The 26,625-nt window shown below is 38.2% G+C and overlaps 1 protein-coding gene and 1 long non-coding RNA gene across 2 annotated transcripts; both read left to right on the top strand.

Annotated features, from left to right (window-relative positions):
* Positions 1-488: 488 nt before the first annotated feature.
* On the top strand, positions 489-14,855 carry LOC149130959 (uncharacterized). The gene is made up of 3 exons (XR_016238569.1): positions 489-918; positions 10,579-10,628; positions 13,608-14,855. It is a non-coding gene; the product is annotated as an uncharacterized LOC149130959 (long non-coding RNA).
* A 1,681-nt stretch (positions 14,856-16,536) lies between these two features.
* Positions 16,537-25,900, top strand: LOC149130958 (N-alpha-acetyltransferase 80-like). The gene is made up of 2 exons (XM_089343020.1): positions 16,537-16,662; positions 21,885-25,900. Exons 1-2 carry the CDS (start codon positions 16,653-16,655, stop codon positions 22,676-22,678), a joined length of 804 nt encoding a protein of 267 aa, XP_089199146.1. The 5' UTR covers positions 16,537-16,652; the 3' UTR covers positions 22,679-25,900.
* The last annotated feature ends 725 nt before the right edge of the window (positions 25,901-26,625 follow it).

Here is a 26,625-nt window from a genome sequence, read left to right as displayed (position 1 = left end):
ACTGTCAATACATTTGTGTGGAACAAGGTGACGAGAACAGTCTGATCCCAATTATTGAGAGAGAATGTGAAAATGGATTGTCTTGATTTATCTGTGTAATTTCTTTATCATATAAAATAATATACGATTCAATTTTTCTCGTTTGTGTAATTCCTTTTATCTCTGAAATATCTGAAAGATAAGGTAGATAACCCTAACTATACTGTTTGATACCGTGGTAGACCGCATCACGGCTGGTTTTACCAATCGGTTTCGCACAAAAAATACAATAGAGTGTTAGGTAACAATGCAATTATATAAACACCCTCATCAGACGTAGCCGACATGGAAGGGAATATGGCGACTGCAGGAGGTGAATTAGTACAAGCGGTCGGTGTCTGCTGTAAAAGGTAGTGAAATGAAAAAGGTCCAGGGGATTTGGCTGGGAGTTATGTCCCTTGGATAGGTATATGTTGTGCAGTCAGCAAGAGTTATCTGAAAGTGGGGAAAGTTTGTGTTAATGTGGTGGAAAACAGAACGAACACAGCGCTATGTATATCTACACCCCCAGAAATATTTATACATATAACACTGCTACAAATACCACACACTCCATCACCGCAGAGACACCACATTATTAACACAAACTTTTTTCACTTCAAGATAACTCTTGCCGACTGCACAACATACCTAACCAAGGGACATAACTCCCAGCCAAACCCCCTGGATCTATTTATTTATTTATTTTTCATTTCACCACCTTTTTACAGCAGACGCCGATCGATTGTACTAATCCACCTCTGGCAGTGGAGAGCAGTTGTCATATTCCCTTCTCGTCCGTTACCTCTGATGAGCGTATTTATATAATTAGATGACCAGCCGTGATGGATATTTAATACTATAAACTTCAGACAATATACCAACTCTACTAACAGTCATGTGAGTGTACCTTCTCCCTGACCTATGGTCTCTTATATGACTCACACACGTGTGTGTGTGTGTATATATATATATATATATATATATATATATATATGAAAGATAGAGAGTGGGAATAGGTTACGTTTAAAGTGTATACATATATTATGCTTCTATTTGAAAGCTGTTGTTTCACTTTGTGTAAATCTCAAATAATGTTGCTTCAATTTCAATGTATTTAGAATGAAAATGCAATTACAGATACAAAATATATTTTTAACACACTTCGTATATGTGTGTGTCTGTGCGCGCGCGTACCTACATACAATGCATAGAGAGAGATGTGCTTGTAATTCAGTTATATACAAACACCCTTTCTTTCCTTTCCTGAGCGTCTTTTAATACTTTGTATGTACCACATCCTCGCGTTGTTGTTTTTTTCTTGTTTTTTCTTTGTTTTTTTTTTTTATTAATTATGTGTGTGGGTGTGTTTGTGTGTGTAATGCATTTCCATATAACTTGCTGTAATACCCAGTGTTTCCCGAATTGGAGACTGACAGTATTAACGGTAACATCGCAAAGCAATTTCATTAACTTATAGTAAATCTTTTGGAAAAACACTCAGCGGACTTTCCAAGTATACCTTCTAGCCCCCATACCCTTTCTAAAAAAATTGATAATTTTTTACGTCATATATCCAAGTTTTAAACGTATGCAATATCAATTCTGCAAAAACTTGTACACAAATTCAAATCTTTTTTTCAGTCCCCTAATTTCTGTTTAAATATAATCTTTCCTCTAACCCGAAACCATAATTTTAAGTGCTAACATCAAACCCCAACATTAATCGCTATGATCCACTAAAAGTGTCCAGCACTTGCTAATCTTAAAGGCATTGTCTTTCATCATTACGATGCCAGACCACCCAGTTCTTTGCAAACGCAGAGGGATTATTGGGGTTTGTCTGGGAAGTTTTGCCGAACTTTTCATATTTGCCCGACATTGCGCCTTCAGATTTCCACTCGTTTTGATCTCTTCAAAATTCATTGAATGGACAAGCATTAACTTTGAAAAGGGTGAGAAAGTACACCTAAAAAAGATTTCCGCCAGTAAAGACAGGAAATTCTTTGAGCAGGGAATAATGGATCTGCCCACAAAGTGGCAGAAAATGCTGGAACGGAATGGTTATTATCAATGATTGAATAAATCGTTGTGCGTTTAAAACTTGTAGCTTATTTTCATTTTAAAAGAAACAACAGACTTTTTGGCCAACCCAATAGGAGCAGACATGGCTATGGTAAGAAGCTTGCTTCCCAACCACATGGCTTCGGGTTCAGTCCCACTGCGTGGCACCTTGGGCAAATGTCTTCTACTATAACCTCGGGCCAACCAAAGCCTTGTGAGTGGATTTGGTAGACGGAAACTGAAAGAAGCCTGTCGTATATGTATGTATGTATGTATGTATATGGCAGTGAAACATGAGCTCTGCAGAGAACATGTGAAGGCTTGAAAGAAATAAAGCTAGTATATTCTGCAGGAAATGCAATGTTAGTGTGCATATACAACACAGAGTGTGAATGTCTTAAGAGAAAAATTGGGTATAAGAGGCATTAGATGTAGTGTGCAAGGCAGTTGTTAGTTGCCAAGATATTGCATTGTTGGTATGGCCATGTGATGTGAATGGATGAGGACAGCTGCATAAAGAAGTGCTGGAGAGAACCTGTGGAGGTAGACCCAGGAAGACATGCAAGAGGTGGTGAAATATGATCTTTGGATGTTGAATCTCACAGAGGTTATGACAAGTAACCAAGACCGTTGGTGGTTTGCAGTGCTTGAGAAGACATGTCGAGTTTAGTGAAATTGTAGTCAAGGCCAGTGACATGTAAAAGGGACTTGTGCAGGTGATACATTAAAGGCACCAGTGTCAGTGACACGTTTAAAGGCAATTGGTGAACTTTGTGGAGTGATTGGCATTAGGAAGGGCATCCAGCCATAGAAATCAAGCCAACAACAGACTGCAGCTCTCGGGCTTGTCAGTTCCAGTCAAACCATCTAACCCACACCAGCATGGAAAATGGATGCTAAATGATAATGATGATATGATGGGATTCTTTTACTTTCCATCTACCAAATCTACTCACAAGGCTTTGGTTGGCATGAGGCTATAGTAGAAGACACTTGCCCAAGGTGCCACACAGGGGGACTGAACCCAGGACCATGTTGTTGGGAAGCAAGCTTCTTACCACATAGCATATAATGAACAATGTTTTTTCTTCAAAGTCTGCCAATTAAACCAAAAGAAGAATTTTAAAAAAATGAAATATAGTAAAATAATCTATAAACATAAATGACTATGTAGTGAAGATACATCAATATGCATATGCTAGAGAGGGATACATTAGAGAAAAGGTATTTTATTGGTGAGAAAGCATAAAAAGCATTTTGTTTTTTGAAGACATAACAATATTGATTAATTTAGATATTTTTATTTATTAGATTGTAATTCAGTTTTCCAACTGAAACCAACCAAATCATAACCACCATGTTTATCTTTATCTTGAAGTGTTGAACTGTACATTATTTACATTTGACGGATATTTGTCCTCATCTTGTTTGCTAACACAACATTTTGGCTGATAGGGCATATCAGCCAAAACATTGTGTTAACAACAAACAAGATGAGGACAAATATCTGTCAAATGTAAATAATGTAAATAATGTACATAATTCCTCATCTCTTAAATATAGAACTGTGTTGAACTGTCATCTAGGGAGAAAATATAAATTCTTAATCTATTGTTATTAGCAGTAATTGTAATCAATTTACTAATTGGATACTGCACAAACAACAAAATAAACAGCACCATTAATTTGGGGGGTAAAAAATTGATTATGAACATATTTTTAAATTTGTAAGTTCAGTTATTTGGTTTCCCATAATCATCATCATCATCATTTAGCATCCATTTGTCCATGCTGGCATGAGTTGGATGGTTTGACCGGGGCTGGTAAGCTGAAGGGCTGCACCAGACTCCAGCCTGGTCTGGCATGGTTTCTATGGCTGGATGCTATTTCCTAATGCCAATCACTCCAAGTGTGTAGGTGCATAGTCATATAGTAATATATATATATATATATATATATATATATGCCAAAACCTACCCTGGCGAAGAATGTACCCCACAACATAGATTAGTAGTTAGCGACTTTGGGATCAAGGCAAAATGGGTGCCCAGAATTAGACAGGCTTGGAGGAGAAGGGTGTGGAAGCTTAAAGACCCTGCAAACGGACAGAGACTTAGAGACAAGTTACTTGAAGCATTTAACGAAATAGAAGGGGATATAGCATCATACAACGTGGAAGACAATTGGAGATTTCTGCGGGAGAACCTGTTGAAAGCCACCGACCAGATTTGTGGGTGGTGTAAGGTCCCCTCCCGACCCAGAGTAACGTGGTGGTGGAACAAGGAGGTAGACAGGGCTATTAGACAAAAGAAACAGGCTTGGAAGGACTGGAAGAACGGTGGTAGCAGGGAATTGTACCAATGTGCCAGAAGGGAGGCTAGGCGACAGGTTTATTTAGCCAGAGGGGAAGCAGATAAGGAAAGATTTGCCAATGTTCTGCGCCGTGAGGACCAAAGACTCGAGGTATTTCGTGTTGCAAGACAGTGTAGGAGAGAGAATAGTGATGTTGTAGGAGAGAAATGTGTTCGCATAGATGATGGTACGCTTGCACTAAATGAGGATGCAAAGAAAGAGGTCTGGAGATGCCACTACGATAGATTGCTTAATAAAGAGAATGAATGGGAGAAAGAGAGCCTGCCGTATGTCGACCCAATAGAGGGACTAGCTATCCGAGTTGATAGTACCAGGGTAGATAAAGCAATTAAGAGTATGAAGACCGGGAAAGCCCCCGACCCATCAGGAATCACTGCAGAGATGCTCAAAATATCTGGCAGTGTTGGCTATAGCCTAGTCACCCGTATTACGAACCAGGTGATACACGAAGGAGTTATACCCAATGACTGGTGTAGCAGCATCATAGTCAACTGCTACAAAGGTAAAGGTGACGCTTTAGATACAAATAATTACAGAGGCATCAAGCTGTTAGATCAGGTTATGAAAGTTACAGAGAGGGTCATAGCCCAACTAATTAGGGAGCGAATCAATTTAGATGAGATGCAGTTTGGGTTCGTGCCAGGTAAAAGCACTACTGATGCCTTATTTCTAGTGAGACAGTTGCAGGAGAAATACCTAGCTAAGGATAAACCTCTGTACCTGGCTTTCGTTGACATGGAGAAAGCCTTTGACAGGGTCCCCCGATCCCTTATCTGGTGGTCAATGAGGAAACTTGGGATAGAAGAATGGTTAGTGAGAGCTGTGCGAGCCATGTACAGAGATGCTGCCAGTAAGGTGAGGGTTGGAAATGAGTACAGCAATGAATTCCGGGTAGAGGTAGGGGTCCACCAAGGTTCCGTCCTCAGCCCCCTCTTATTTATCATAGTCCTCCAGGCAATCACAGAGGAGTTCAAGACAGGTTGCCCCTGGGAGCTCCTCTATGCTGATGACCTTGCCCTAATTGCCCGGTCACTATCAGAACTAGAGGAGAAGTTTCAGGTGTGGAAGCAAGGTCTAGAATTGAAGGGCCTTAGAGTCAACCTAGCTAAAACCAAAATCCTAATAAGTAGGAAGGTAGATAAAACACAAACCCCTTCAGGTAGATGGCCCTGCTCAGTATGTAGAAAAGGAGTAGGTAGTAACTCTATAAGATGTACCCGGTGCAAGCTATGGACACATAAGAGGTGCAGCAACATCAAAGGCAGGTTAACTAGCAAGTTAGTTTTTGTTTGTGGCAGATGTTCAGGTGCAATAAAGACTGTAAACAAACAGGAAACAACTTCTATCTCATTCCAGGGTGAAAAACTAGAGGTAGTCGATAGCTTCCTCTATCTGGGCGACCAAGTTAGTAGTGGGGGTGGGTGCGCTGAAAGTGTAGCTGCTAGAATAAGAATAGCCTGGGCAAAGTTTAGAGAGCTCTTACCCCTGCTGGCGACAAAGGGACTCTCACTCAGAGTAAAAGGCAGACTGTATGACGCATGCGTACGAACAACCATGCTACATGGCAGTGAAACATGGGCTGTAACTGCTGAGGACATACGTAAGCTCGCAAGGAATGAAGCCAGTATGCTCCGTTGGATGTGTAATGTCAATGTGAATACCCGTCAGAGTGTAAGTATCTTGAGAGAAAAGCTGAACATTAGAAGCATCAGTTGTGGTGTGCAAGAGAGACGATTGCGCTGGTATGGACATGTGGTGAGAATGGATGAGGATAGCTGCGTGAAAAAGTGCCACACCCTAACAGTTGAGGGAACCCGTGGAAGAGGTAGGCCCAGGAAGACCTGGGCTGAGGTGGTGAGGCAAGACCTTCGTACATTGGGCCTCACCGAGGCGATGACTACTGACCGAGACCTTTGGAAATGTGCTGTGCGTCAGAAGACCCGGCAAGCCAAGTAAGATCGTTGCCAGTGCCCCTGGACTGGTTCTTGTGCGGGTGGCACATGAGATGCACCATTTTGAGCGTGGCCGTTGCCAGTACCGCCTGACTGGCTCCCGTAGGATTTTCGAGCGAGATCGTTGCCAGTGCCCCTGGACTGGCTTGTGCGGGTGGCACATAAAAGACACCATTTCGAGCGTGGCCGTTTTCGTGCGGGTGACACGTAAAAGCACCCACTACACTCTCTGAGTGGTTGGCGTTAGGAAGGGCATCCAGCTGTAGAAACTCTGCCAAACTAGATTGGAGCCTGGTGTTGCCATCCGGTTTCACCAGTCCTCAGTCAGATCGTCCAACCCATGCTAGCATGGAAAGCGGACGTTAAACGATGATGATGATGATGATGATATATATATATATATATATATATATATGCAAGCACACACACACATATATATATCAGTTTTTTGAGGCCACCTTCTTCAAGAGCTCTACTTTCTTCCAACTTTGTTTTTCTTTACCCTACTTTTCAGATAATGTCAAACATCAGGTTGACTCAGCAAATGAGGAGGCATATTGTAAGCATTGTCTTAAAAGGCATAGCATAGTGATACAGAGATAGCTCACTTCCTGAAAGTTGCATGATCTTTCATTGTCAAAGTTCAAAAGGAGCTGGAAGCTGCTAACAGGGATCCAACATCAGCAGCCAAATGCAAAATGCATGCAAAGGTTACTAATACCATCAGAACACATAACTTTGTACAAAATGCCCAAGAAATAATCAATAAAAACAAAATACTCTGGGGAGTCAATCAGACTCATTGCAAAGGACGTGAAGGTTTCAGAATGCACCATCAGAAGAGTTATGCATGAAGCCATCAGATACAAGTTGTATGTGATTCAGAAGGGTCAGTTTATGCTAGACATGATGAGACAATCGTTCAATCCATGCAAAGTGCTTGTTAAACAAGTTAAAACATCAAGTGGCTGGGATGCTTTGGTTTTTCTCCAATAAGAAAAATTTCAATCTGGACCAAAAAGCTAAACTGAAGAAACAACAAATGGTTAAGCAGAAACCCGAATGAAATTCCAGCAGTCATTTATACTGAGATCCTAGGAACTGTGATGGTTCTGGGAGTCGTTAGCAATGAGTAAGATGTCATGCCTCCTCACTGTTTTTCACGGGGCTTAAGTGCCAATGCCACTGTCTACACAGAGGTATTGGAAAAAGCTGTGAGGCCCTGGATAGACAGAGTATGTAACAGAAGACGTTTCCCAACAAGACTCTGCACCGTCTCACAAGGTTAGGACAACTCAAGCGTAGATGCATGTCAGTCCTTATGATCATGTTATCCCAGACACATGGCTTCCTTGCTCACCAGACTTCAACCTACTGGACTATTACATGAGGGGGTACTTGTGAGAGAGAGGTCCATCAACACCCCCATAATATCAGACAATGTCTCAAGTCCACCATAACCAACACTATGTCCAAAACTGATTCAGGCGCATCAACACTTCTGACCCCATATTGAACAGCCATTGATGCTAATGGTGGATTCATTGAATAGGTGTGATAAAAGGATTTTCAAGATTATTTGCACCAATTTGTCTTCAAATACAGCTTTTCTTTGATGAGCTGTGTCTTTTTCTAAATTCATTCAAATGACCTCAAAAATCTTATGTACTTAGTGTATATAAACATCTCTTTTCCTCATATTTCCACTTCTTGCACTATACGTACCTCTCACTTCCCAATCCTGTCCACTTGGTCCAGTCTCACTGTATCACTGCTATCCTCTAACCCCCCCCCACGACCTGTGTGTTCCACCCACATATAACAAGAAAAATTTTTACACACCCTACCCCAACAAATCAATCTCTTGCTCACATTTCCTCCTTCATGCAGTATGCCTACCTCTCACTCCTCAATCCTGTCTTCACGGCCCTGTTTCTCTGTATCATTGCTATCCAGTAGCCCCCACCACTCTATATATATACCCAGGTTTTCCCCACACAATTATATTATGACCTTTGAACTCAAGGGTATGTCCTGGCACTTGCCACCATCTACATTTCTCTCTTCCTTTACTCAACCATCTCATTTATATCCTGATCCCCATCCCTTGTTAGTATGCCTGGCACTTTGCCACCATCTCTATCTTGCTGTCTCCCACTCTCTCTCCCTCTCTCCTTCTCCTGTTCTTCTCTCAGGTTGGGTAACCATGTATTTCCTTTGCAGCAGCACACTTGTTTCTGTCTTCATTCCTGATCTCTCTCTCTCTCTCTCTCTCTCTCTCTCTCTCTCTCTCTCTCTCTCTCTCACCTTGTACCTCCTCTACAGCAAGACACCTGTCTCTGTCACACTTTTATCATCTGACACAAGATCACCTTATCCAATGTCCCCTCACCTCTCAAAGGATCATTGTCTTGCAAGTTACTCAGTGACCCTGTCAGAGCAGGTGCCACTTAAAAAAACATCCAGTCCACACTGTATAGTGGTTGGCATTTGGAAGGGCATCCAGCTGTAAAAACCTTACCAAAACTGACTTTGCCTCTGGTGCTGCCATGTAAAAAGCACTAAGTCCACTCTGCTGAGTAGATCGATATTAGGAAGGGTATCCAACTATAAAAATCCTGCCAAAACAGAAGTCTGGTGCAAGCTTCGGTCAGGCCAGCTCCTATCAAACCATCCTACCCATGCCAGCATGGAAAGTGGGCATTAAACGATGAGGAGGAGGATGTGTGTGTGTGTGTGTACTGTATTATTAAAGCTGCAAAGACATCACAAAAGTATCACAAGAAACTGCTACTCAGAGTTGCATATTCCCATTCGTTGGGCAGTTTTGATTGAGAATGGAACAAAAATTAAGGTTATCTGTATAAACATACAATTCACATAGACAGAAGGATCACCATCGAAGGATCAACACATTTGAAATTGGTTTCATTTCACTGGTCATTTCAACTAACGTTTTTTTCGTTTTTTTAAAGAAACGGTGATATACGTAATAAAATTAAAAGGTTTAAAAATCATATTGTGTAAAATCGAAGAAAACCTTAAATCAAAAACTAACTTTTAGATAGAACAGTGGTTCCTGACCGATTTTTGGCCGTGCCCCACCGAATCGGTTCTAAAATCCTGATGTGCTCTTGTAATATTTAATTTTTATTATTCAAAATTTGGTTAATGTTTACCATATTACTCGGAAACAAAATAAAAAATATATATAGTGCAACGGATGTAAAAAAAAAATGTGTAGGAAACGAATATGAAAACAAAAAGGGGAAAGCAACAGGAAGGGGAGGGCTTCGGAAAATCCACAAGATCCGAGTTTTTCCCTCGTAACTTTTAGGAAAATGTTTTTTCTTTAAATGAAATTTTATACAAATACCTTTCAATCGGCATAGATTACGATTATAAAGAAATTTGTGAGAAAATCTTTTCCAAGGTGAGGGGAGAGGACTTCGGAAAATTCACAAGATCCGAGGTTTTCGCCCATAACTTGGTGACAGTTTATCGTGGAGAGCAGATGTAAATCCAAATTTTAAATATTCTTTTGAATATTGACGAACTTTTTTTTACTTACATTATTCGTTTTATGTATTTTTGAATCGACATAACTACAGATTTCTGCGCCCCCGACTTTGGATTATCATAGCTTTCAGAAAAATGGATATTTTTAATGAAATTGTCTACAAATATGTGTTATATCATGTAGATTCCGAATACACAAAATTTTGGGAGGGGGAAAGTATTTTAGGAGGGGTTGGACTGGGGAATTTTGGAAAATTCACCGAAGTCCACTTCAATTCGTCTTAACTTTCAAGAAAATGGATATTTTTTAATGAAATTCTCTACAAATATACCTTGGACCATGTAGATTCCGAGGACATATGAATTTTAGGGGAAAACAATTGGGGGCCTATTTTTGAGAACTGTTCCCCACTCGCGGGTGTTTCTGAATAAGTCGTGCATATTTGTTTCCGTTTTGTGCGTTTGTGCATCCGTAGATTTCTACCACACACATACACATATGCAATTAAAAAAAGTTCGAACGGGAAATCATTCCATTCAATATCATGTTTATTATAGAGATTATGTAACAAATTATGCTTTATACTTCTATATCTAACTGTGCTTGTATATTCCTTATTTTTGCTTTTGGTGTCGTCTGCCTTTCCATTAGAAACATCTGCCTGGGAATTTAAAGTGAAAAAAAAAAATCATGTGCAACAGGTAAGTCGTCTTAATAACATATTTCTGTGTACCACACCATTAGCTGTTATTTTTAGCATAACGAGTTTTCTGGTGAGGGCTTCATTTACCTTAACTGCCTGATTGTTTCTTCAGTTGACATCTTCAGATGCACAAATGGAGAAAATGAAACAAATATGGGCTTGTTCAGAAACACCCACGACTGGGGAACAGTTCTCAAAATTATCCCCCAATTGTTTACCCCCAAAATTCCTATGTCCTCGGAATCTACATAGTCTGAGGTATATTTGTAGAGAATTTTATTAAAAAATATCCATTTTCTCGAAAGTTAAGACGAATTGAAGTGGACGCCGGTGAATTTTCCGAAATTCTTCACCCCAAACTCCTAAAACACTTTCTCCCCCAAATTTTGTATATTCGGAATCTACATGATATAACACTTAGACAATTTCATTACAAAATATCCATTTTCTTGAAAGTTATGAGCGTCCAAAGTCGGTGTCGGAAATCTGTAGTTATGCCTTTGAATCTTCAGAAAGATTTCAGTATAAACTTTTGGAAAATATGCTGAAAAAGAAACAAAAAAAAATATTCCGTGAATCTTCTCAGCTGCAAAAGCCTTTTGTATCAATGATGGAAGTTTTTTCTTACCTTTTTGCTGAATTCACAAACTGACTGGTGGGAATAAAATGACCTTTTAATTTTCATCTCTGATCATATATGTTTGTGTGTGTTACCAGTACCATAAACCTTTTTCTCTATCTATCTATCTATTTATCTATCTATCTATTTGTCTGTCTCCCTCTCTCTCCTCTCTCTTTCTCTATCTATTTGTCTCCCTCTCTCCTCTCTCTTTCTTTCTCTATCTGTCTCCCTCTCTCCTTTGTCATATTACTGCGGAAAATTACTTTGAAAGAAATCTTTGCAGAAAGGTGAGTAGATTGATTACATATTTCTTTCATTATTTCATCGCAATTTTGTAAGATTTGGCTGTTATTTCTAGCATGTGAATAGCCTGCTTGAAGGCCGTAGAATCGGGACAGGAGGGGGTGGGGTAAATTTTTTTATTTTGAAAAATTGAAATTTTATGGCATACATTACGATTATAAAGTAATTTGTGGGGAAAATCTTTTCCAAGGGGATGAGGAGAGGACTTCGGAAAATTCACAAGATCCGAGCTTTTCCCTCGTAGCTTTTAGGAAAATGGAGTTTTTTTTTCAATGAAATTTTATAGAAATACCTTTCAGACGACATACATTATGACTATAAAGTAACTTGTGGGGGAAATCTTGAGGTGGGGAGAGGAATTTCAGAAAATTCTCAAGACCCGAATTGATCCTCGTTATATTCCGAAATCACATTCAGCTGTCTACAGATACCCTAAGATAGTACAAATACCCTAAGATAGACTACGTAGTGTTTTTTCTACCCACTTTCAATAATTTCTAATATTTTGGCTTCAATTTTATTTCATTTTCAATTATTTTTACTCTTTTTTAACCCTTCGTCGTTATTCTCAAGTAGCAGCAGGGGTCACTGTCCAAAATGGCAGGATCTATGTAAACACATAAGATGGGCCTTTGCACCGAAAATATAAAGGTTTTAAAAATTTTCTGCATTGTCAGAAGCTCTCTTTACTTCTCATTTCATTTATTATTATACATATGTGCATGTATATGCATATATACACATACTTTTAACATCCACTTTTCCAAGCTCGCATGGGTTAGAAAGACTTTGTACAGGCAGATTTTCTGCCCTTTCTGTTGCCAACCCTCACTTGTTACCAAGTAAGGTAATATTTCCCCATGAACAGATATGTTTTCATGGAAGATTGGAAATGAAGGACATTGCTTGTATGATGGCAACGCTTGCCTACAACCATCATGTAATGTCAAGGCAAGGGGATAGTAAAATACACACACACACACACACGACAAGCTTCATTCAGTTTCCATCTACCAAATTCACTCTCAAGGCTTTGTTTGGCCTGAGGCTATGGTAGAAGATATTTGCTCAAGCTGCCATGCATTGGGACTGAACCTGGAGCTATGCGGTTGGGAAGGAAACTTCTTACCACACAGCCACATGTGCACACACACACACACACACACACACACACACACACACATATATATATATATATGTATGTATTTATTTTCTCTTAGTTAATAATTAACTCGGACAAAATAAATTGGTTAATAGATACCAGGGTAGCAAAGATCACAAAATGACTGGTGTAACTCCTGTTTATGAGGTAGAAACTCCTTGTTATTTTGGGTACTTGAGTAAATATATAAATTTAGTAAATGGAGTAAAACACATATGTTAACTGAATACTTTTATTTCCAACATATGTTTCGAAGATTACAAATTATACCTTCCATAGGAATAGGTGATGTTGATAAGAATGTAGTCTTCTCTTCAGGGAAATGCATGGGAACCAACTTAACCGTAAGACATTTTAACCGATATTTAACCTGAAATCCAACATATTCATTTCATACATAGTCGCAGGGCCACAAATCTAGGTGGGGGTGGTGGGCAGTTACTTCCCTGGTCTTTTATTTTATTGGCCCTGGAAGAAAAAAAACACAAAGCTGATGGGATTTGAACTGATAACATGAGAGTCTCTAAGTAAACACTGCAAGACATTTTGTTTGATGCCAACCTATCATCATTGAACTTTCCCAATGTTGGTTCCAAATTTTGGCACAAGGCCAGCAATTTCAGGAGAGGGGCTTAGTCAATTACATCGACCCCAGTATTCAACTGGTATTCATTTCATCAACCCTGAAAGAATGAAAGGCAAAGTTGACTTCAGTGGAACTTGAACTCAGAACATACAGACAGACAAAATGCCACTAAGCATTTTGTCCAGCATGCTAACAATTCTGCCAGCTCATTGCCTCGAGCTCTATTGACCATTGTAAGTTACAGTTGTTAATGTTTAACCCAATAATCAAAGACATTCTAGCCATGACCATCCTCTCTTTTCAGACATAATTTATTGCAGATAACATTGTCTACTGTATCCTTCCCTTTTTATGGTTCTTAAGGAAATTGAGATCTGCTTTTGAAGGGATTTGACTGATATTTCTAGCAGCTGGAGCAGCCACATACAAGACTCCTTCATTGGTATTTATTTTTAGTTGAGATAAATTTTTAATCATGTATATGTATATATATATATATATATATATATATATATATATATATATATATATATATATTAATAGTTATCGCCAAGCCAACATGGCAGTCCCAAAATTAGGACGAAATTAGAAATATTAATAACTATATATATATATATGTAGTGAAACTACCTCCCGCCATTAGATACAAACTACTATCGCCATTACATACAATCTTCTCATTTAAATATAAATAAATGCGAGCGTAGTAGAGAACCCATTCCTTGTCCATCACGTGACTGATCATTATTCGAATCGGCAACTTCTTCGAACCGTTCCCGCCAGAACGCGAACTGACCAATCACGGCCCCTAATAAGGTCACGTGATGGAGTAAAATTCTAAAGGCATTTGGAGCCCTCTTAACGCTATATATAGATCAACTCATACCCAATAATTTGTCTCGGTCCAGTTTCTCTTTGAGAACTGTTCCGTGTACCACACGACAGCAGAAGCAGCCAGCGACCACTTCAGCAGCTTCGTCCAGCCACGATGACCTCCGCCGTCGCCACATCAGCAACAAGAGTCTACTACTACTATCCAGCATCATCATCATGACCAACACGATTCTACGACTACTAACCAGCACCTACCAAGCAGCCTCTACGCTACCAGCGTCAACACGATTTACTATGTACACCACACCAAACTCCGCGGCCCATCTCTCTCTTCGATTCTGTTAGGTGACTTAGCTTCACCACAGTAAACAAACAGACAAGAGAACCACAGCCAGCGACGAACATCTGTATAACAAGAATCACGGCTAGGCATCGATGCCTCAACATCACAACTAGTGATCAGCTCTGCCAAACTCAGCGTCCCTCACTTTCACATACAGAACTTTTCTTATTGTGTACCCAAGATCTGGTATAATTGCTCACGTGTCATTGACTCTTTCTCTGCTGTAATATTTCACATACACACATGTATCACTCACATACACACTTTTCTTTGTATGACGGCCTGTCTTTGATTATGTTCTTATATGTCGCATTCACACTCTCACACAGACATACATCTTTAACGCTACAATAAATATATCTGTTATTCATCTAATACGGTTGTGGTCTTTCATTACTGGTCATCTATGTTATCGTCGCATAACATATCATATATATCATCCATTGATATATATATTTGTATGTTCGACCGTGTGAAACGTTTAAATAAAAGGAGTCCTGTTTTTCCATTTGTCACCATTTCTCCTTTTATGAGTTCGCACGGTCGTACCTTACATATATATGTATGTATATATATACATATATATGTATGTATATATATACATATATATATGTATGTATGTATATATATGTATATATATATATATATATATATATATATATATATATATATATATATAAAGAAAGAAAAGGATAAAGAGACCAATGGCAAAGTTAGAATTATATTTTATAGATAAAGTCTTACAGCTGTTTCAGGGAAAATCCAATGTATCCCTTCATCGGAGACAGTAATAGTAGAATTGATTATTACATGACTAAAACAAGTAAAAAATATATATATATAGTCGGTATACAGCACTTACTCGTTATTACCTGTATCTTTAGGGTTTGGTTGACTCCAATATCCTTCATAACCTTTATATATATATATATATATGAAAATTTTAAATTTAAATGAGAGTTTTGATGCTAATATCCATTATTATTGAAGTTTATTACCTATGTCAACATTTCTGTATAAGGTTATATTTAACTGTCAATTCAAGTTAAACTCTCATTTAAATTTAAATTTTTGATATATAACCAAGGAGATTGATCCATAAGGAGTCTACTATAGACCTTTGGGGAGAAATTTTTGCTATTTTGGTAATGATTACATGTTTATCTCACCAATACATTGTGGAGATATCATTATATGAACACACACACACACACACACACATATATATATATATATATATATATATATATATATATATATATATATATATATATATATATATATATATGTATGTATGTGTATATATATATATATATATATATATATATATATATATTAAACGATGATGATGATATATACCTTATTGAAAAGCAGCAGAAATATCACAAGAACTGTTAGTCAGAGTTTCACGTTCCCGTCCGTCAGACAAAACTGTCCGATGAACGGAAACATGAAACTCTGAGTAACAGATTTTGTGATATTTCTACCATTTTACAATACAGCATATTACTCTACCTCTGGTATTTGAGTACTCTTTTTTTCCACCTTGTTTCACATTTATGTGCTTACTCCGGTATATATAAATATATATATATATATATTGTTTTACTTGTTTCAGTCATTTGACTGCGGCCATGCTGGAGCACCGCCTTTAGTAGAGCAAATCGACCCCAGCACTATTCTTTGTAAGCCTAGTACTTATTCTAGCGGTCTCTTTTGCCAAAGCGCTAAGTTACGGAGACGTAAACACACCTGCATCGGTTGTCAAGCAATGTTGGGGGGGGACAAACACAGACACACAAACATATACACACACATACATATATATACATATATACGACGGGCTTCTTTCAGTTTCCGTCTACCAAGTTCACTCACAAGGATTTGGTCTGCCCGAGGCTATAGTTGAAGACATTTGCCCAAGGTGCCACGCAGTGGGACTGAACCCGGAACCATGTGGTTGGTAAGCAAGCTACTTACCACACAGCGACTCCTACGCCTACGTATAATTAACTTTTGAGAATAGAATGATAAATGTTTTCTTTTATGAAATTTTTTCCCAGTCAAAAATAGAAAGAAAAGTCACCAATTCTTTGAAAATTCCATTTACTAATGTAAGGGAGATAATTACGTGTAGTTACACCATTTTTGATTCGCTTCCAAACTCGGGCCATGCAACAAGGTAACTTGACTTTTATTCGTTAAATAGTGTTTCTCTATAAATAATATAGATGTACTTCGAAGTCACACATCTCAGAGGGAAGGAAAAAATTACAGATAGGGGGAATATAAAAATATTGAAATTTGAGAGGCAAAAAAATCTTCAGTCTGTAAATATTTGCGGAATGAAAGACAGAAAATTTGAAGAAATAAAGGAAGAATAAAACTGGTTTTATTGTTTTCCCATGAAGTGTTGTACTTCGAATAACACTTTTTACAAGAATTTTGTCTTCTATATTTATAGAATCAACGAATTCCTGTGATATTTACTCAGTTTAAATCCCATTTGTTTACTTTTTAGTTTTCAAACTTTGGTCGTTATTTTTTCTGTATATTTTCTAGACCAGGTTTAATCGTCTTTTTTTGTTTTTTGAATATCTGCAATAACTTCAGGTAAAAAATATTGCCAAGAGGCAAGGGAACAATAAAACACAACTAAATACAATTGATTAATCAAAATAAATAATTAAATACCGTTAATTAGTATTTTGTACAAGAGAAAACTTTACATATACTATATAAGGGAGTGGAATTTGGCAGATGGAAACCGCGTGCGTGGAATCCGGCCATCGGGTATATATACGCACACATACATAAACACGCATGTATATCTCTTGCTTCGCCAGAAGCGATAAATTACAGGACTTCAATCGCATGTAGAGTAATCTAACTGAACGGATCTGACTTCTAGTACTTGGAGTTGCTCTTTTCCGATCATCAGCTGCTAAACCGAGTGTGATTTTCCTTTTGAAATGTCCACTGACTAAATATTTTTCTGAAATATGAAATGAAAGTTAAGCAGATCGAAACTTCGAAGTCACTGCCAATACTATTCTTGGTGAAGAATAATAAAAATATGCTCAACAAAAAGTATTCAGTAATTCTACAGTTTAATATTAAATTGTTTTTATATATGACTCGAAATAAAAGCAAAGCCAGCTGGAGGAAATGTTCTCCTGGGGCTAAAAGCAACAGTAACATCCACCCTTAGGGGTCAGCCACATTTAAGTGGCAAATATACTTCACTTTGTCGTGCAGTTACTGTTAATACCTCGTTCAGAGATTTAACGTTGCTTATTTATATATATATATATATATAGGCGTAAAGGTGTATATGCATACACCGGTTTTAGATCGGTTTTGTTCATATTTCCTACTGTGACTTAGGGCTCTGATAATTACAGCCGATAAAACCAATAAGAGACAGAAATATGTACAAAGATCGATATGATGGGCAGTGGTGCCCCTGCAAGGCAGTAGTCCAGTGCCTGAAGTCGGTAAGAATCCTCACTTCGCTTTGGGCATAAATAAGACGGAATCGTTAGCATGCCGGACAAAATGCTTAGCAGTATTTCGTGCGTCTTTACATTTTGAGTTAAAATTCCGCTGAGCTCAACAAACACCAATATATATATATTTGACAGACAGAGCTTTATGGAAATTTTGTGGTTTCTGGAATCGGGTTTTGAAGAAATCGTGGGAAATGTCTGGGAATCGAGACAATGAAACTGGGGAATTTATAAAAAAAAACATCCTGGGTTATGTGAAATAACGAAATGAAAACTTTAATATTTTTTTCTTTTACTTCGGCTAGAAAAAAAATACTTTAAATATAAACGTAGATATATTACTAGGAGAGGAAAACATCTGTTTTTAATAAGTTAGAAGTATTTAATCAGGAATAATATTTAAAAAAAAAAAACATTTAATTTAAATATGTTATCATGTATAAGAGGCTGCAATATTTACACTTTAAGGTACTACTAAAGCAGCACGGACCCGAACGCGCAGTCGCGCGTCCGCGCTAGATAGTCTTGAGTGGTCGATCCTAACCCTAACCCGCGTGTGCAAATGAATACGTGTTTAGGGTTAGGATCGACCACTCACGACTAGCTAGCGCGACTGCGCGTTCGGGACCGTGCTGCTTTAGTAGTACCCACTTTAAAATCTTGCGTATTATGGAAAAAAAAAAAGTTCACGTATGTTCTTTTCTACTCTAAGCACAAGGCCCGAAAATTTTGGGGATATGGTCAGTCGATTAGATCGACTCCAGTACGCAACTGGTTCTTAATTTATCGACCCCGAAAGGATGAAAGGCAAAGTCGACCTTGACAGAATTTGAACTCAGAACGAAGTTCACATACGTTGAAAAGTATTTAATTCTAAATCTCATTTATTATAAAATATTTAAGAGCCCACGGTAATTTCCACAAGGCCACTTCAGGTCTATAAGGGTTGTTTTTTTTTTGTTCTTTTTCCCCCTCTAGTTCAGGGGAGGTAACTCGTCCTCATTAACTTTTTTTTTTTGTTAAAACGTATTTCTCGATTTCTGAATGTTTCCTCACATCTGCTCCATAGAAATTAAACATTTTTGTCTTTATATAGTCTGACAAGCTGTCCACAAGGCTTTGGCTTTGTGGATGCGAAACCTTGGGTCCAAGATATGAAATTTTGTTGTAACAATCACTGCTCTATTTTTTAGAATGTGCTTCTTTTCTGATATATATTTTATTAATTAACTAACTATATATATGTATGTATATATATATATATATATATATATATATATATATATAATACAAAGAATATATACACACATATATGTACATACTTACATCTACATGTGTATATAGATGCATATCAGGGTACAGGACGTTAGAAAAATGAACTACAGACAACGGAACAAACACATAGGAAAACAGATAGCCACTTGGAATTAATCCTTTGTCAGCTGCCTCTATTCTAACTAGACGTTTCGAAGATAAGGCAGAACGTACTCTAGAATAATCTCTTCCTGAGTAGTGGATCGATGCACTAAGCAGAGGATTCCAAGGTGGCAAACACAAACCAAGACAGGAAAAAATGGACAGTGAAAACATTAAAAAGCCGTACGGCTAAACACAAATCTGATATTGAACGCTATATATATATATATACATAAGATGTACCCTGAGTAAGATATGAACACAAAAGGTGCAACAATATCAGAGGAAAGTTAACAGGGAAGACTTTTGTGTAGAAGGTGCACAGGTACAATAAGCACCAAAAATGTACAGAAAATAGATTCCATCACATACCAGGGGATAAAACTAGAAGTAGACGATAGCTTCTGTTACCTAAATCAGTAGCAAGGGTGGATGCTCTGAGAGCATAGCTGCTAGAATAAAAATAGGCTGGGGAAAGTTCAGAGAGATCTTATCACTGCTGGTAACAAAGGGCCCTCTTGCTTAGAATGAAAGGCAGACTGTATAATGCCTGTGTACAAACAGCCATGTTACACGGCAGTGAAGCATGGGCTGTGACTGTTGAGGACATGCGTAGGTTTGTAAGAAATGTAGCCAGTATGCTTCGCTGGATGTGTAATGTCAGTGTGCATACACGAGAGAGTGTAAGCACCCTGAAAGAATTAGAAGCATCAGATGTGGTGTGCACTGATATGGTCGTGTGATGTGTATGGATGAGGACAGCTGTGTGAGGAAGTGTCACACTCTAATGGTGTAGGGAATCTGCAGAAGAGGTAGACCCAGGAAAACATGGGATGAAGCAGTGAATCACGATTTTCACATGTAGGAGCTAACAGAGGCAATGACAAGTGACGATGATGACAATGATGATGATGATGATGATGAATGGCTCAGTTTGATTCATTGCATCTCAAAATTAGTTGTGAACTGATAAACCTCTACAACATTTTTCTTGAGAAAAACAATGAATAAAATCAGAAATGGATCATGATGATGAGTGAGTCCCTATGTGGTTACTGGACCCGCTTGAAATAATAGCTAAAGCTTTCTCAAAATCAATGGAGTGTGAGACGTACTATCTATCAATAGACAGGATGGTTGTGGTTGGAATGTCTGTGATCATAGTTCTGCTATATTAGGTGTTAAGCAACAACTAAAAATGGATAGAAAAATATGGTCAGAAATTTAAGGATTTGAGTTGAGAAGAAACATTACTGTGTATTGATCCTGTCTTCCTGAAGGTAGGAATAATATACAGTGAACGAACCAAATTGGGTTCAGTTCTACACAAAGGTTACAAAATAGTAAAGAAAATAATGAATATAAATAAATGAAATAAATAAAGGGGAAAATATATTTGTAAATTAGCCACAAGTATAGCTGTGTGGTTAAAAATCTCAGTTAACAATGATGTTGTTTCAAGCTTGATCCAACAACATAGCCCATCGGGTAAATATTTTCTCCCATAGCCTTGGGTCAACCTTATGAAATCCAGGAAATTGGGACATGTTTCTGTTGTGGAAGGAATGTTTGGGTCATGTCTTTGTCTTTCTTCTCATTGTTTGAAAACGAAGGAATTGGCACAGCAAGAGGATTGAGAGTCGAAGATGGGACTTTATACATCATCATCATCATCATCATTGTTTAACGTCCGTTTTCCATACTGGCATGGGTTGGATGGTTTGACTGGGGACTGGCAAGCCAGGAGGTCACACCAGGCTCCAATCTGATCTGGCAATATTTCTACAGCTGGATGCCCTTTCTAACAGCTGTAGAAGCATTAGAAACATTTACATTTGACGAATATTTGTCCTCATCTTATGTTTTGGCTGATACACCCCTCCAGCCTTCATCAAGTGTCTTAGGGAAATTAGCCGAAACATTGTGTTAACAACAAACAAGATGAGGACAAATATCCATCAAATGTAAATAATGTAAATGATGTACATAATTCCTCATCTCTAAAAATAGAACTGAATTACTAAAAACATTATACGGAATCTATTTTACTTTTTTTGGATTCAACTGGCTTTGATCAGAGAATTACAAATATTTTTATGGCTACGGTGTCAGATTTGCGGGTGACATGACATTTGCGACAAAAACTAGAACACACTCATTAATCTACATTCGCATACATGCAACTACATGCACACACTGTTGCACATACATAAACACAAAGCTACATTCACACACACACACACAGTACAAAACGTTCATAATTACACAAATATCTTGCTGCATACACATGCACACAGAGCTACACTTTCACACACACAAACATACTTGGAGCTACACATATACAGACACATGCATACAACTGCACTTACACACACACGCATGGCATGCACATAAAACTACACATGCATATAGAAACAAGACACACGCATACTTATTATTTATTATATATATGAAGGTTATTTGTTTGTTTTTTTTGCAGAAGAGGAGAAATTCCAAGTTGTTCCACTTCACCAAAATCCCTGTTTCTATGACTCCTGTGCTGACCTTCTCAACAGCGAATGGACCCGGAGTAAAACAGCTCGCCTTCATTCCCTTCGTAAGTCATGTGACCAGCTACCCGTTTCCCTCGTCTTGGTTGCCCTAGGCCAGCCCTCTGTTATTGGCCATAGCATGTTCTCAAGGGTTGTGGGCATTGAAAAAGCTTGTTTTGTTGAGTCTGTGTTGGTGGACAAAGAATACCGTGGTCAAGGCTTAGGCCGAAAGATCATGATTGCTTCAGAGGAGTTTGCAGCTCGTCTGGGTTTTCAGACGATGTACTTGAGTACTCATGATAAACAAGGTTTCTACGAGCACCTGGGATATCAATACTGTGACCCGATCTCGAAAGTTGACAGCTGCACCAAGCTTCTGCCAGAAGGATTCTTGAAGCAGTTGTGTGGTACTGCAGCAACTTGTGCGACAGACAGTGACACTTCACTGAATAAAAGACAAACATCTGCAGAGAAAAAGACAGAGTGCAGCTCCATTGCAACTGATGCAAAGGTGACCTCAACCGCAAGTAGCAACAAGTGCTATAACAACGTTAGCAACAACAAAAACAATAGTGCAACAGTGATTGATAACCATGTGACACCACCACCGCCGCCGCCACTACCACCACGTGTTCCAGCACCACCACCTCCTCCTCCACCTCTGGCTAAATCATCAAGCAGACCAGAAATTGTGCGGATGGACAGTAACCTGATTTCCTGGATGAAAAAAGAACTTTGTTGAGTTCTCCTCCAAATTAGAACTGATTAAAGCATGACTACAAACTCTCTCCCACATTTTCTTTTGACTGTGAACTTCCTTTAAAAAGCTATGGGCTGCGAACTTGATAAATTCACATTTTTAATGACATGACTGTCATCATAAGTGCAGTGACCCTTTCCCCACCTTCATGACCCCTTTTCAGGTTTCTGTTACAAGTATGGGGAAGGAAGCAAAGTGTCCTTAAATCAGCAACCCGTCCTAAATCTTTGCAGCAAGAATCAGGTTGTGGCTGTGTTAAACCAGGTGACAGGTTAAATCAATCTCCAGCAACAAAGTCCACTGGACTGTGGCATAGTGTCTGTCTCTCAAATTGCATTCACAAAACATGCTTATTCCAGCACTCTCATACAACACACTTGCACGGTAAGTAGCTTTCTTACCAACCACATGGTTCCGGGTTCAGTCTCACTGTGTGGCACCTTGGGCAAGTGTCTTCTACTATAACCTCGGGCCGACCAAAGCCTTGTGAGTGGATTTGGTAGGCGGAAACTGAAAGAAGCCTGTCGTATATATGTATATGTATATATATATATATATATATGTTTGTGTGTCTGTGTTTGTCCCCCCACCATCGCTTGACAACCGATGCTGGTGTGTTTACGTCCCTGTAACTTAGCGGTTCGGCAAAAAGAGACTGATAGAATAAATACTAGGCTTACAAAGAATACGTCCTGGGATCGATTTTCTCGACTAAAGGCGGTGCTCCAGCATGGCCGCAGTCAAATGACTGAAACAAGTAAAAGAGTATATATATACCTTTATGTGTGTGTGTGTCTCTATTTATTATATATACACACATGTACTTATGTGTATGGATCATCATTTTATGTTCGCCCTCCATGTTTGTTTCATTTCAACGGCCCAACAGGATCTGATGATTTAGAGAACTACTCTGAGTTCCAATGTCTCAGTTTTCCACTGTTTCTACAATTGGATGTGTTTCCCAATGAAAACTACTTTGCAAAATGTAGTGAGTACTTTTCTAAATCCATCCATCCCCAAATACACAAACTTGTTTACATACAAACATCAGGCAGATACAAAAATATATTTATGTTTATATATATATATATATATATATATATACATGACTGCTTTGTGTGTATACAACAAACCTTGTGCAGCCACTCAATGAAAGTGAATCACACTGACCGTTGTGCATACATTGCAAGTTCTCTGAACAGTTATATACACCCAGATTTGTGTGTATATGCACACCACACACACACATGTACATGTATGCCCAACGTGATAAACAGACATCTTGACTCTAATATCTCACAATATATTTATATATATATATATACATATCCTAAATAGGCCAACTCTGAAACGTACACAGCTGCTGAAATCCTGTGTCACAGCTACTTCATGGAGAAAATGAACATCAGGTGTAAGCCTAATGAAAAGCTATATTATATTAACAAAGAGTCAAATCATCCACCATACTGCTTAAGAATCTAGTTAGTAATATAAGAAGGCGCATATCATCCATATCTTCAGACAAGACAGTGTTTCAAAATGCTGCACCATATTATAATGATGCATTGAGGAACAGTGGAGAAGATCCAGTATAGTCAAAGCACTACTAACAATAATAGAACACGTAGGACTAGTACTAAGAAAGTTTTGTGGTTTAATCCAACTTCTAACATTGCCATAAAAACTAATCAACATCGTTTAATGTCTGCCTTCCATGCTAGCATGGGTTGGACAATTTGACTGAGGACTGGCGAACCAGAAGGCTGCACCAGGCTCCAATCTGATCTGGCAGAGTTTCTACAGCTGGATGCCCTTCCTAACGCCAACCACCCCGAGAGTGTAGTGGGTGCTTTTACGTGCCACCAGCACGAGGGCCAGTCAGGCGGTACTGGCAATGGCCATGCTCAAAATGGTGTTTTTTATGTGCCACCTGCACAGGAGCCAGTCCAGCGGCACTGGCAATGACTTTGCTTGAATGTTTTTTCACGTGCCACCAGCACAAGTGCCAGTAAGGCGACGCTGGTAATGATCACACTCAAATGGTGCTATTTATGTGCCACTAGCACAGAAGCCAGACAGCTGTTCTGGCAATGATTACGCTCGGACGGTGCTGTTAGCGCTCCACTGGCACAGGTGCCAGTCATCGAATTTGGTTCAATCACGATTTTGATTTCACTTGCCTCAACAGGTCTTCGCAAGCCGAGTTTAGTGTCCAATGAAGGAGAGGTTGGCATGGGTGCCAGTCGTCGAATTTGATAGGTAGAGAATTCTTGAAACTAATTTCTAAGCACTTTCAAACAAACCATAAATTCCACAGAATTTTTAATAGGAGAACGCTGAAGGTTAGCTATTCTTGTTGCAAGAGGTTTGCTTCTTTAATTAACCAGCAGCACAACATGAAAACCATTAGAGTTAACCACAGTGCTGGAAATAACCAGAAGAATTGGAATTTCAAAGTTCAAAGTTGCTGGAGAAAATTGTCTAGAGAAAGAAATAGTTTATAGAGCTAAGGTACAAATAGATGACTCACAAGAATACAGGACATATATAGGAGCTTTGGAAAATTCCTTTAAGACTAAATTATATTCCCACTGAAATCCATTTTGATACCCCAGAAATAGGACAGCAATGAGTCTCACTAAACATGTCTGACAATTGAAAGAAAATGATACCCGTTCTTTCAAAATCAGCTGGACAATCTTGGAGAAAACAGCACCATATAAGCATGGAGCATATAGACGCCCACTGTGGTGCAATTTGTGCCTGACTGAAAAGCTCTTTATTGTGCTCCAGGATAAATATGCACTGAACCAAAGACAGGAGCTTTTAAATTCCTGCAGACATGCTACGAGGCATAAAATGTCAAGCGAAAAAATACCATACGGATAACATTGACTTTTGCATTTGAATTTGACTTTCTCACCTAAAAATTGGCACCATTTTGTATAACATTCATTTTACATTTTTTGCTTTTGCATTTTACATTTTGTTCCTTTCAAGAAAACCTTTGACTTTATACAAACTTCATTTCTATTTTATTTTCATTTTTTATTGTAACTGTTACTTTTAAATAGACCTTTCTGGACCATTGTTTTTTAAATTGCAATTTAGCCCACAACATTGATTTTTTTAATGCACACCTTTTTTTAAAGTCCATCTACAATTGTCCAAAATGTGTTTTAAAGACATCGAATACCTGAATGGATTTGTTTTATTTTTTTTATTACAATTTTTATTATTTATTTAATTACTTTCATTGCATTTATTATTATCATTGCTAATAAAGCCATGATGTTGACAAACTTTTAGCGAGCTGAACAAAATATTTAGTGATTTTTCACCAGTTGCTAAGTTTCTGATTTAAATTTTGCTGAGGTCAAAATTTTTCTCATTTTCAAGTTTATATTGCACTAAATAATATCCAGGCCTTTACTTCTTAAGATATTAGACTTTATCAAGCAGTATGTTACCATTGACAGTTCAGATATAGATATTATCCTTCATGCAAGGCAATCCCTCCTTTTCCACGTTGATTCCACCTGGGTTAAAAAGAGCAAGGATTCTTTATTCGATGTGCCCATGGGGGTATATGACAGAATAGAGTTATATATGCTTATAATATTTTTAGCAATTTAATTTTATTTTATTATTGATTTTATTCAATACACTTGACAAACAGTTTTGAATACATTTGTATGTGTATACATGTACATTTATGTATATATGTATGTAGATATATGGTTATTTGTATGCATGTATACATGTGTGTTACTATGTGTATATATGTATTTATGTGGGTATGCATGTCTATTTATGTGTGCATTTACAGGCTTGACTATATACACATAAGGGTTTTGATGTGTCTCTTATCTTTTGCTTATTGTTAGATACTTCAGGAACGCTATTTTCGAACCCTATTTTCGAAC

This window comes from Octopus bimaculoides, chromosome 26 (assembly GCF_046866305.1).
Source record: "Octopus bimaculoides isolate indiv1 chromosome 26, ASM4686630v1, whole genome shotgun sequence".
NCBI lineage: Eukaryota > Metazoa > Mollusca > Cephalopoda > Octopoda > Octopodidae > Octopus > Octopus bimaculoides.
This window is presented reverse-complemented; position numbering and strand designations above follow the sequence as displayed.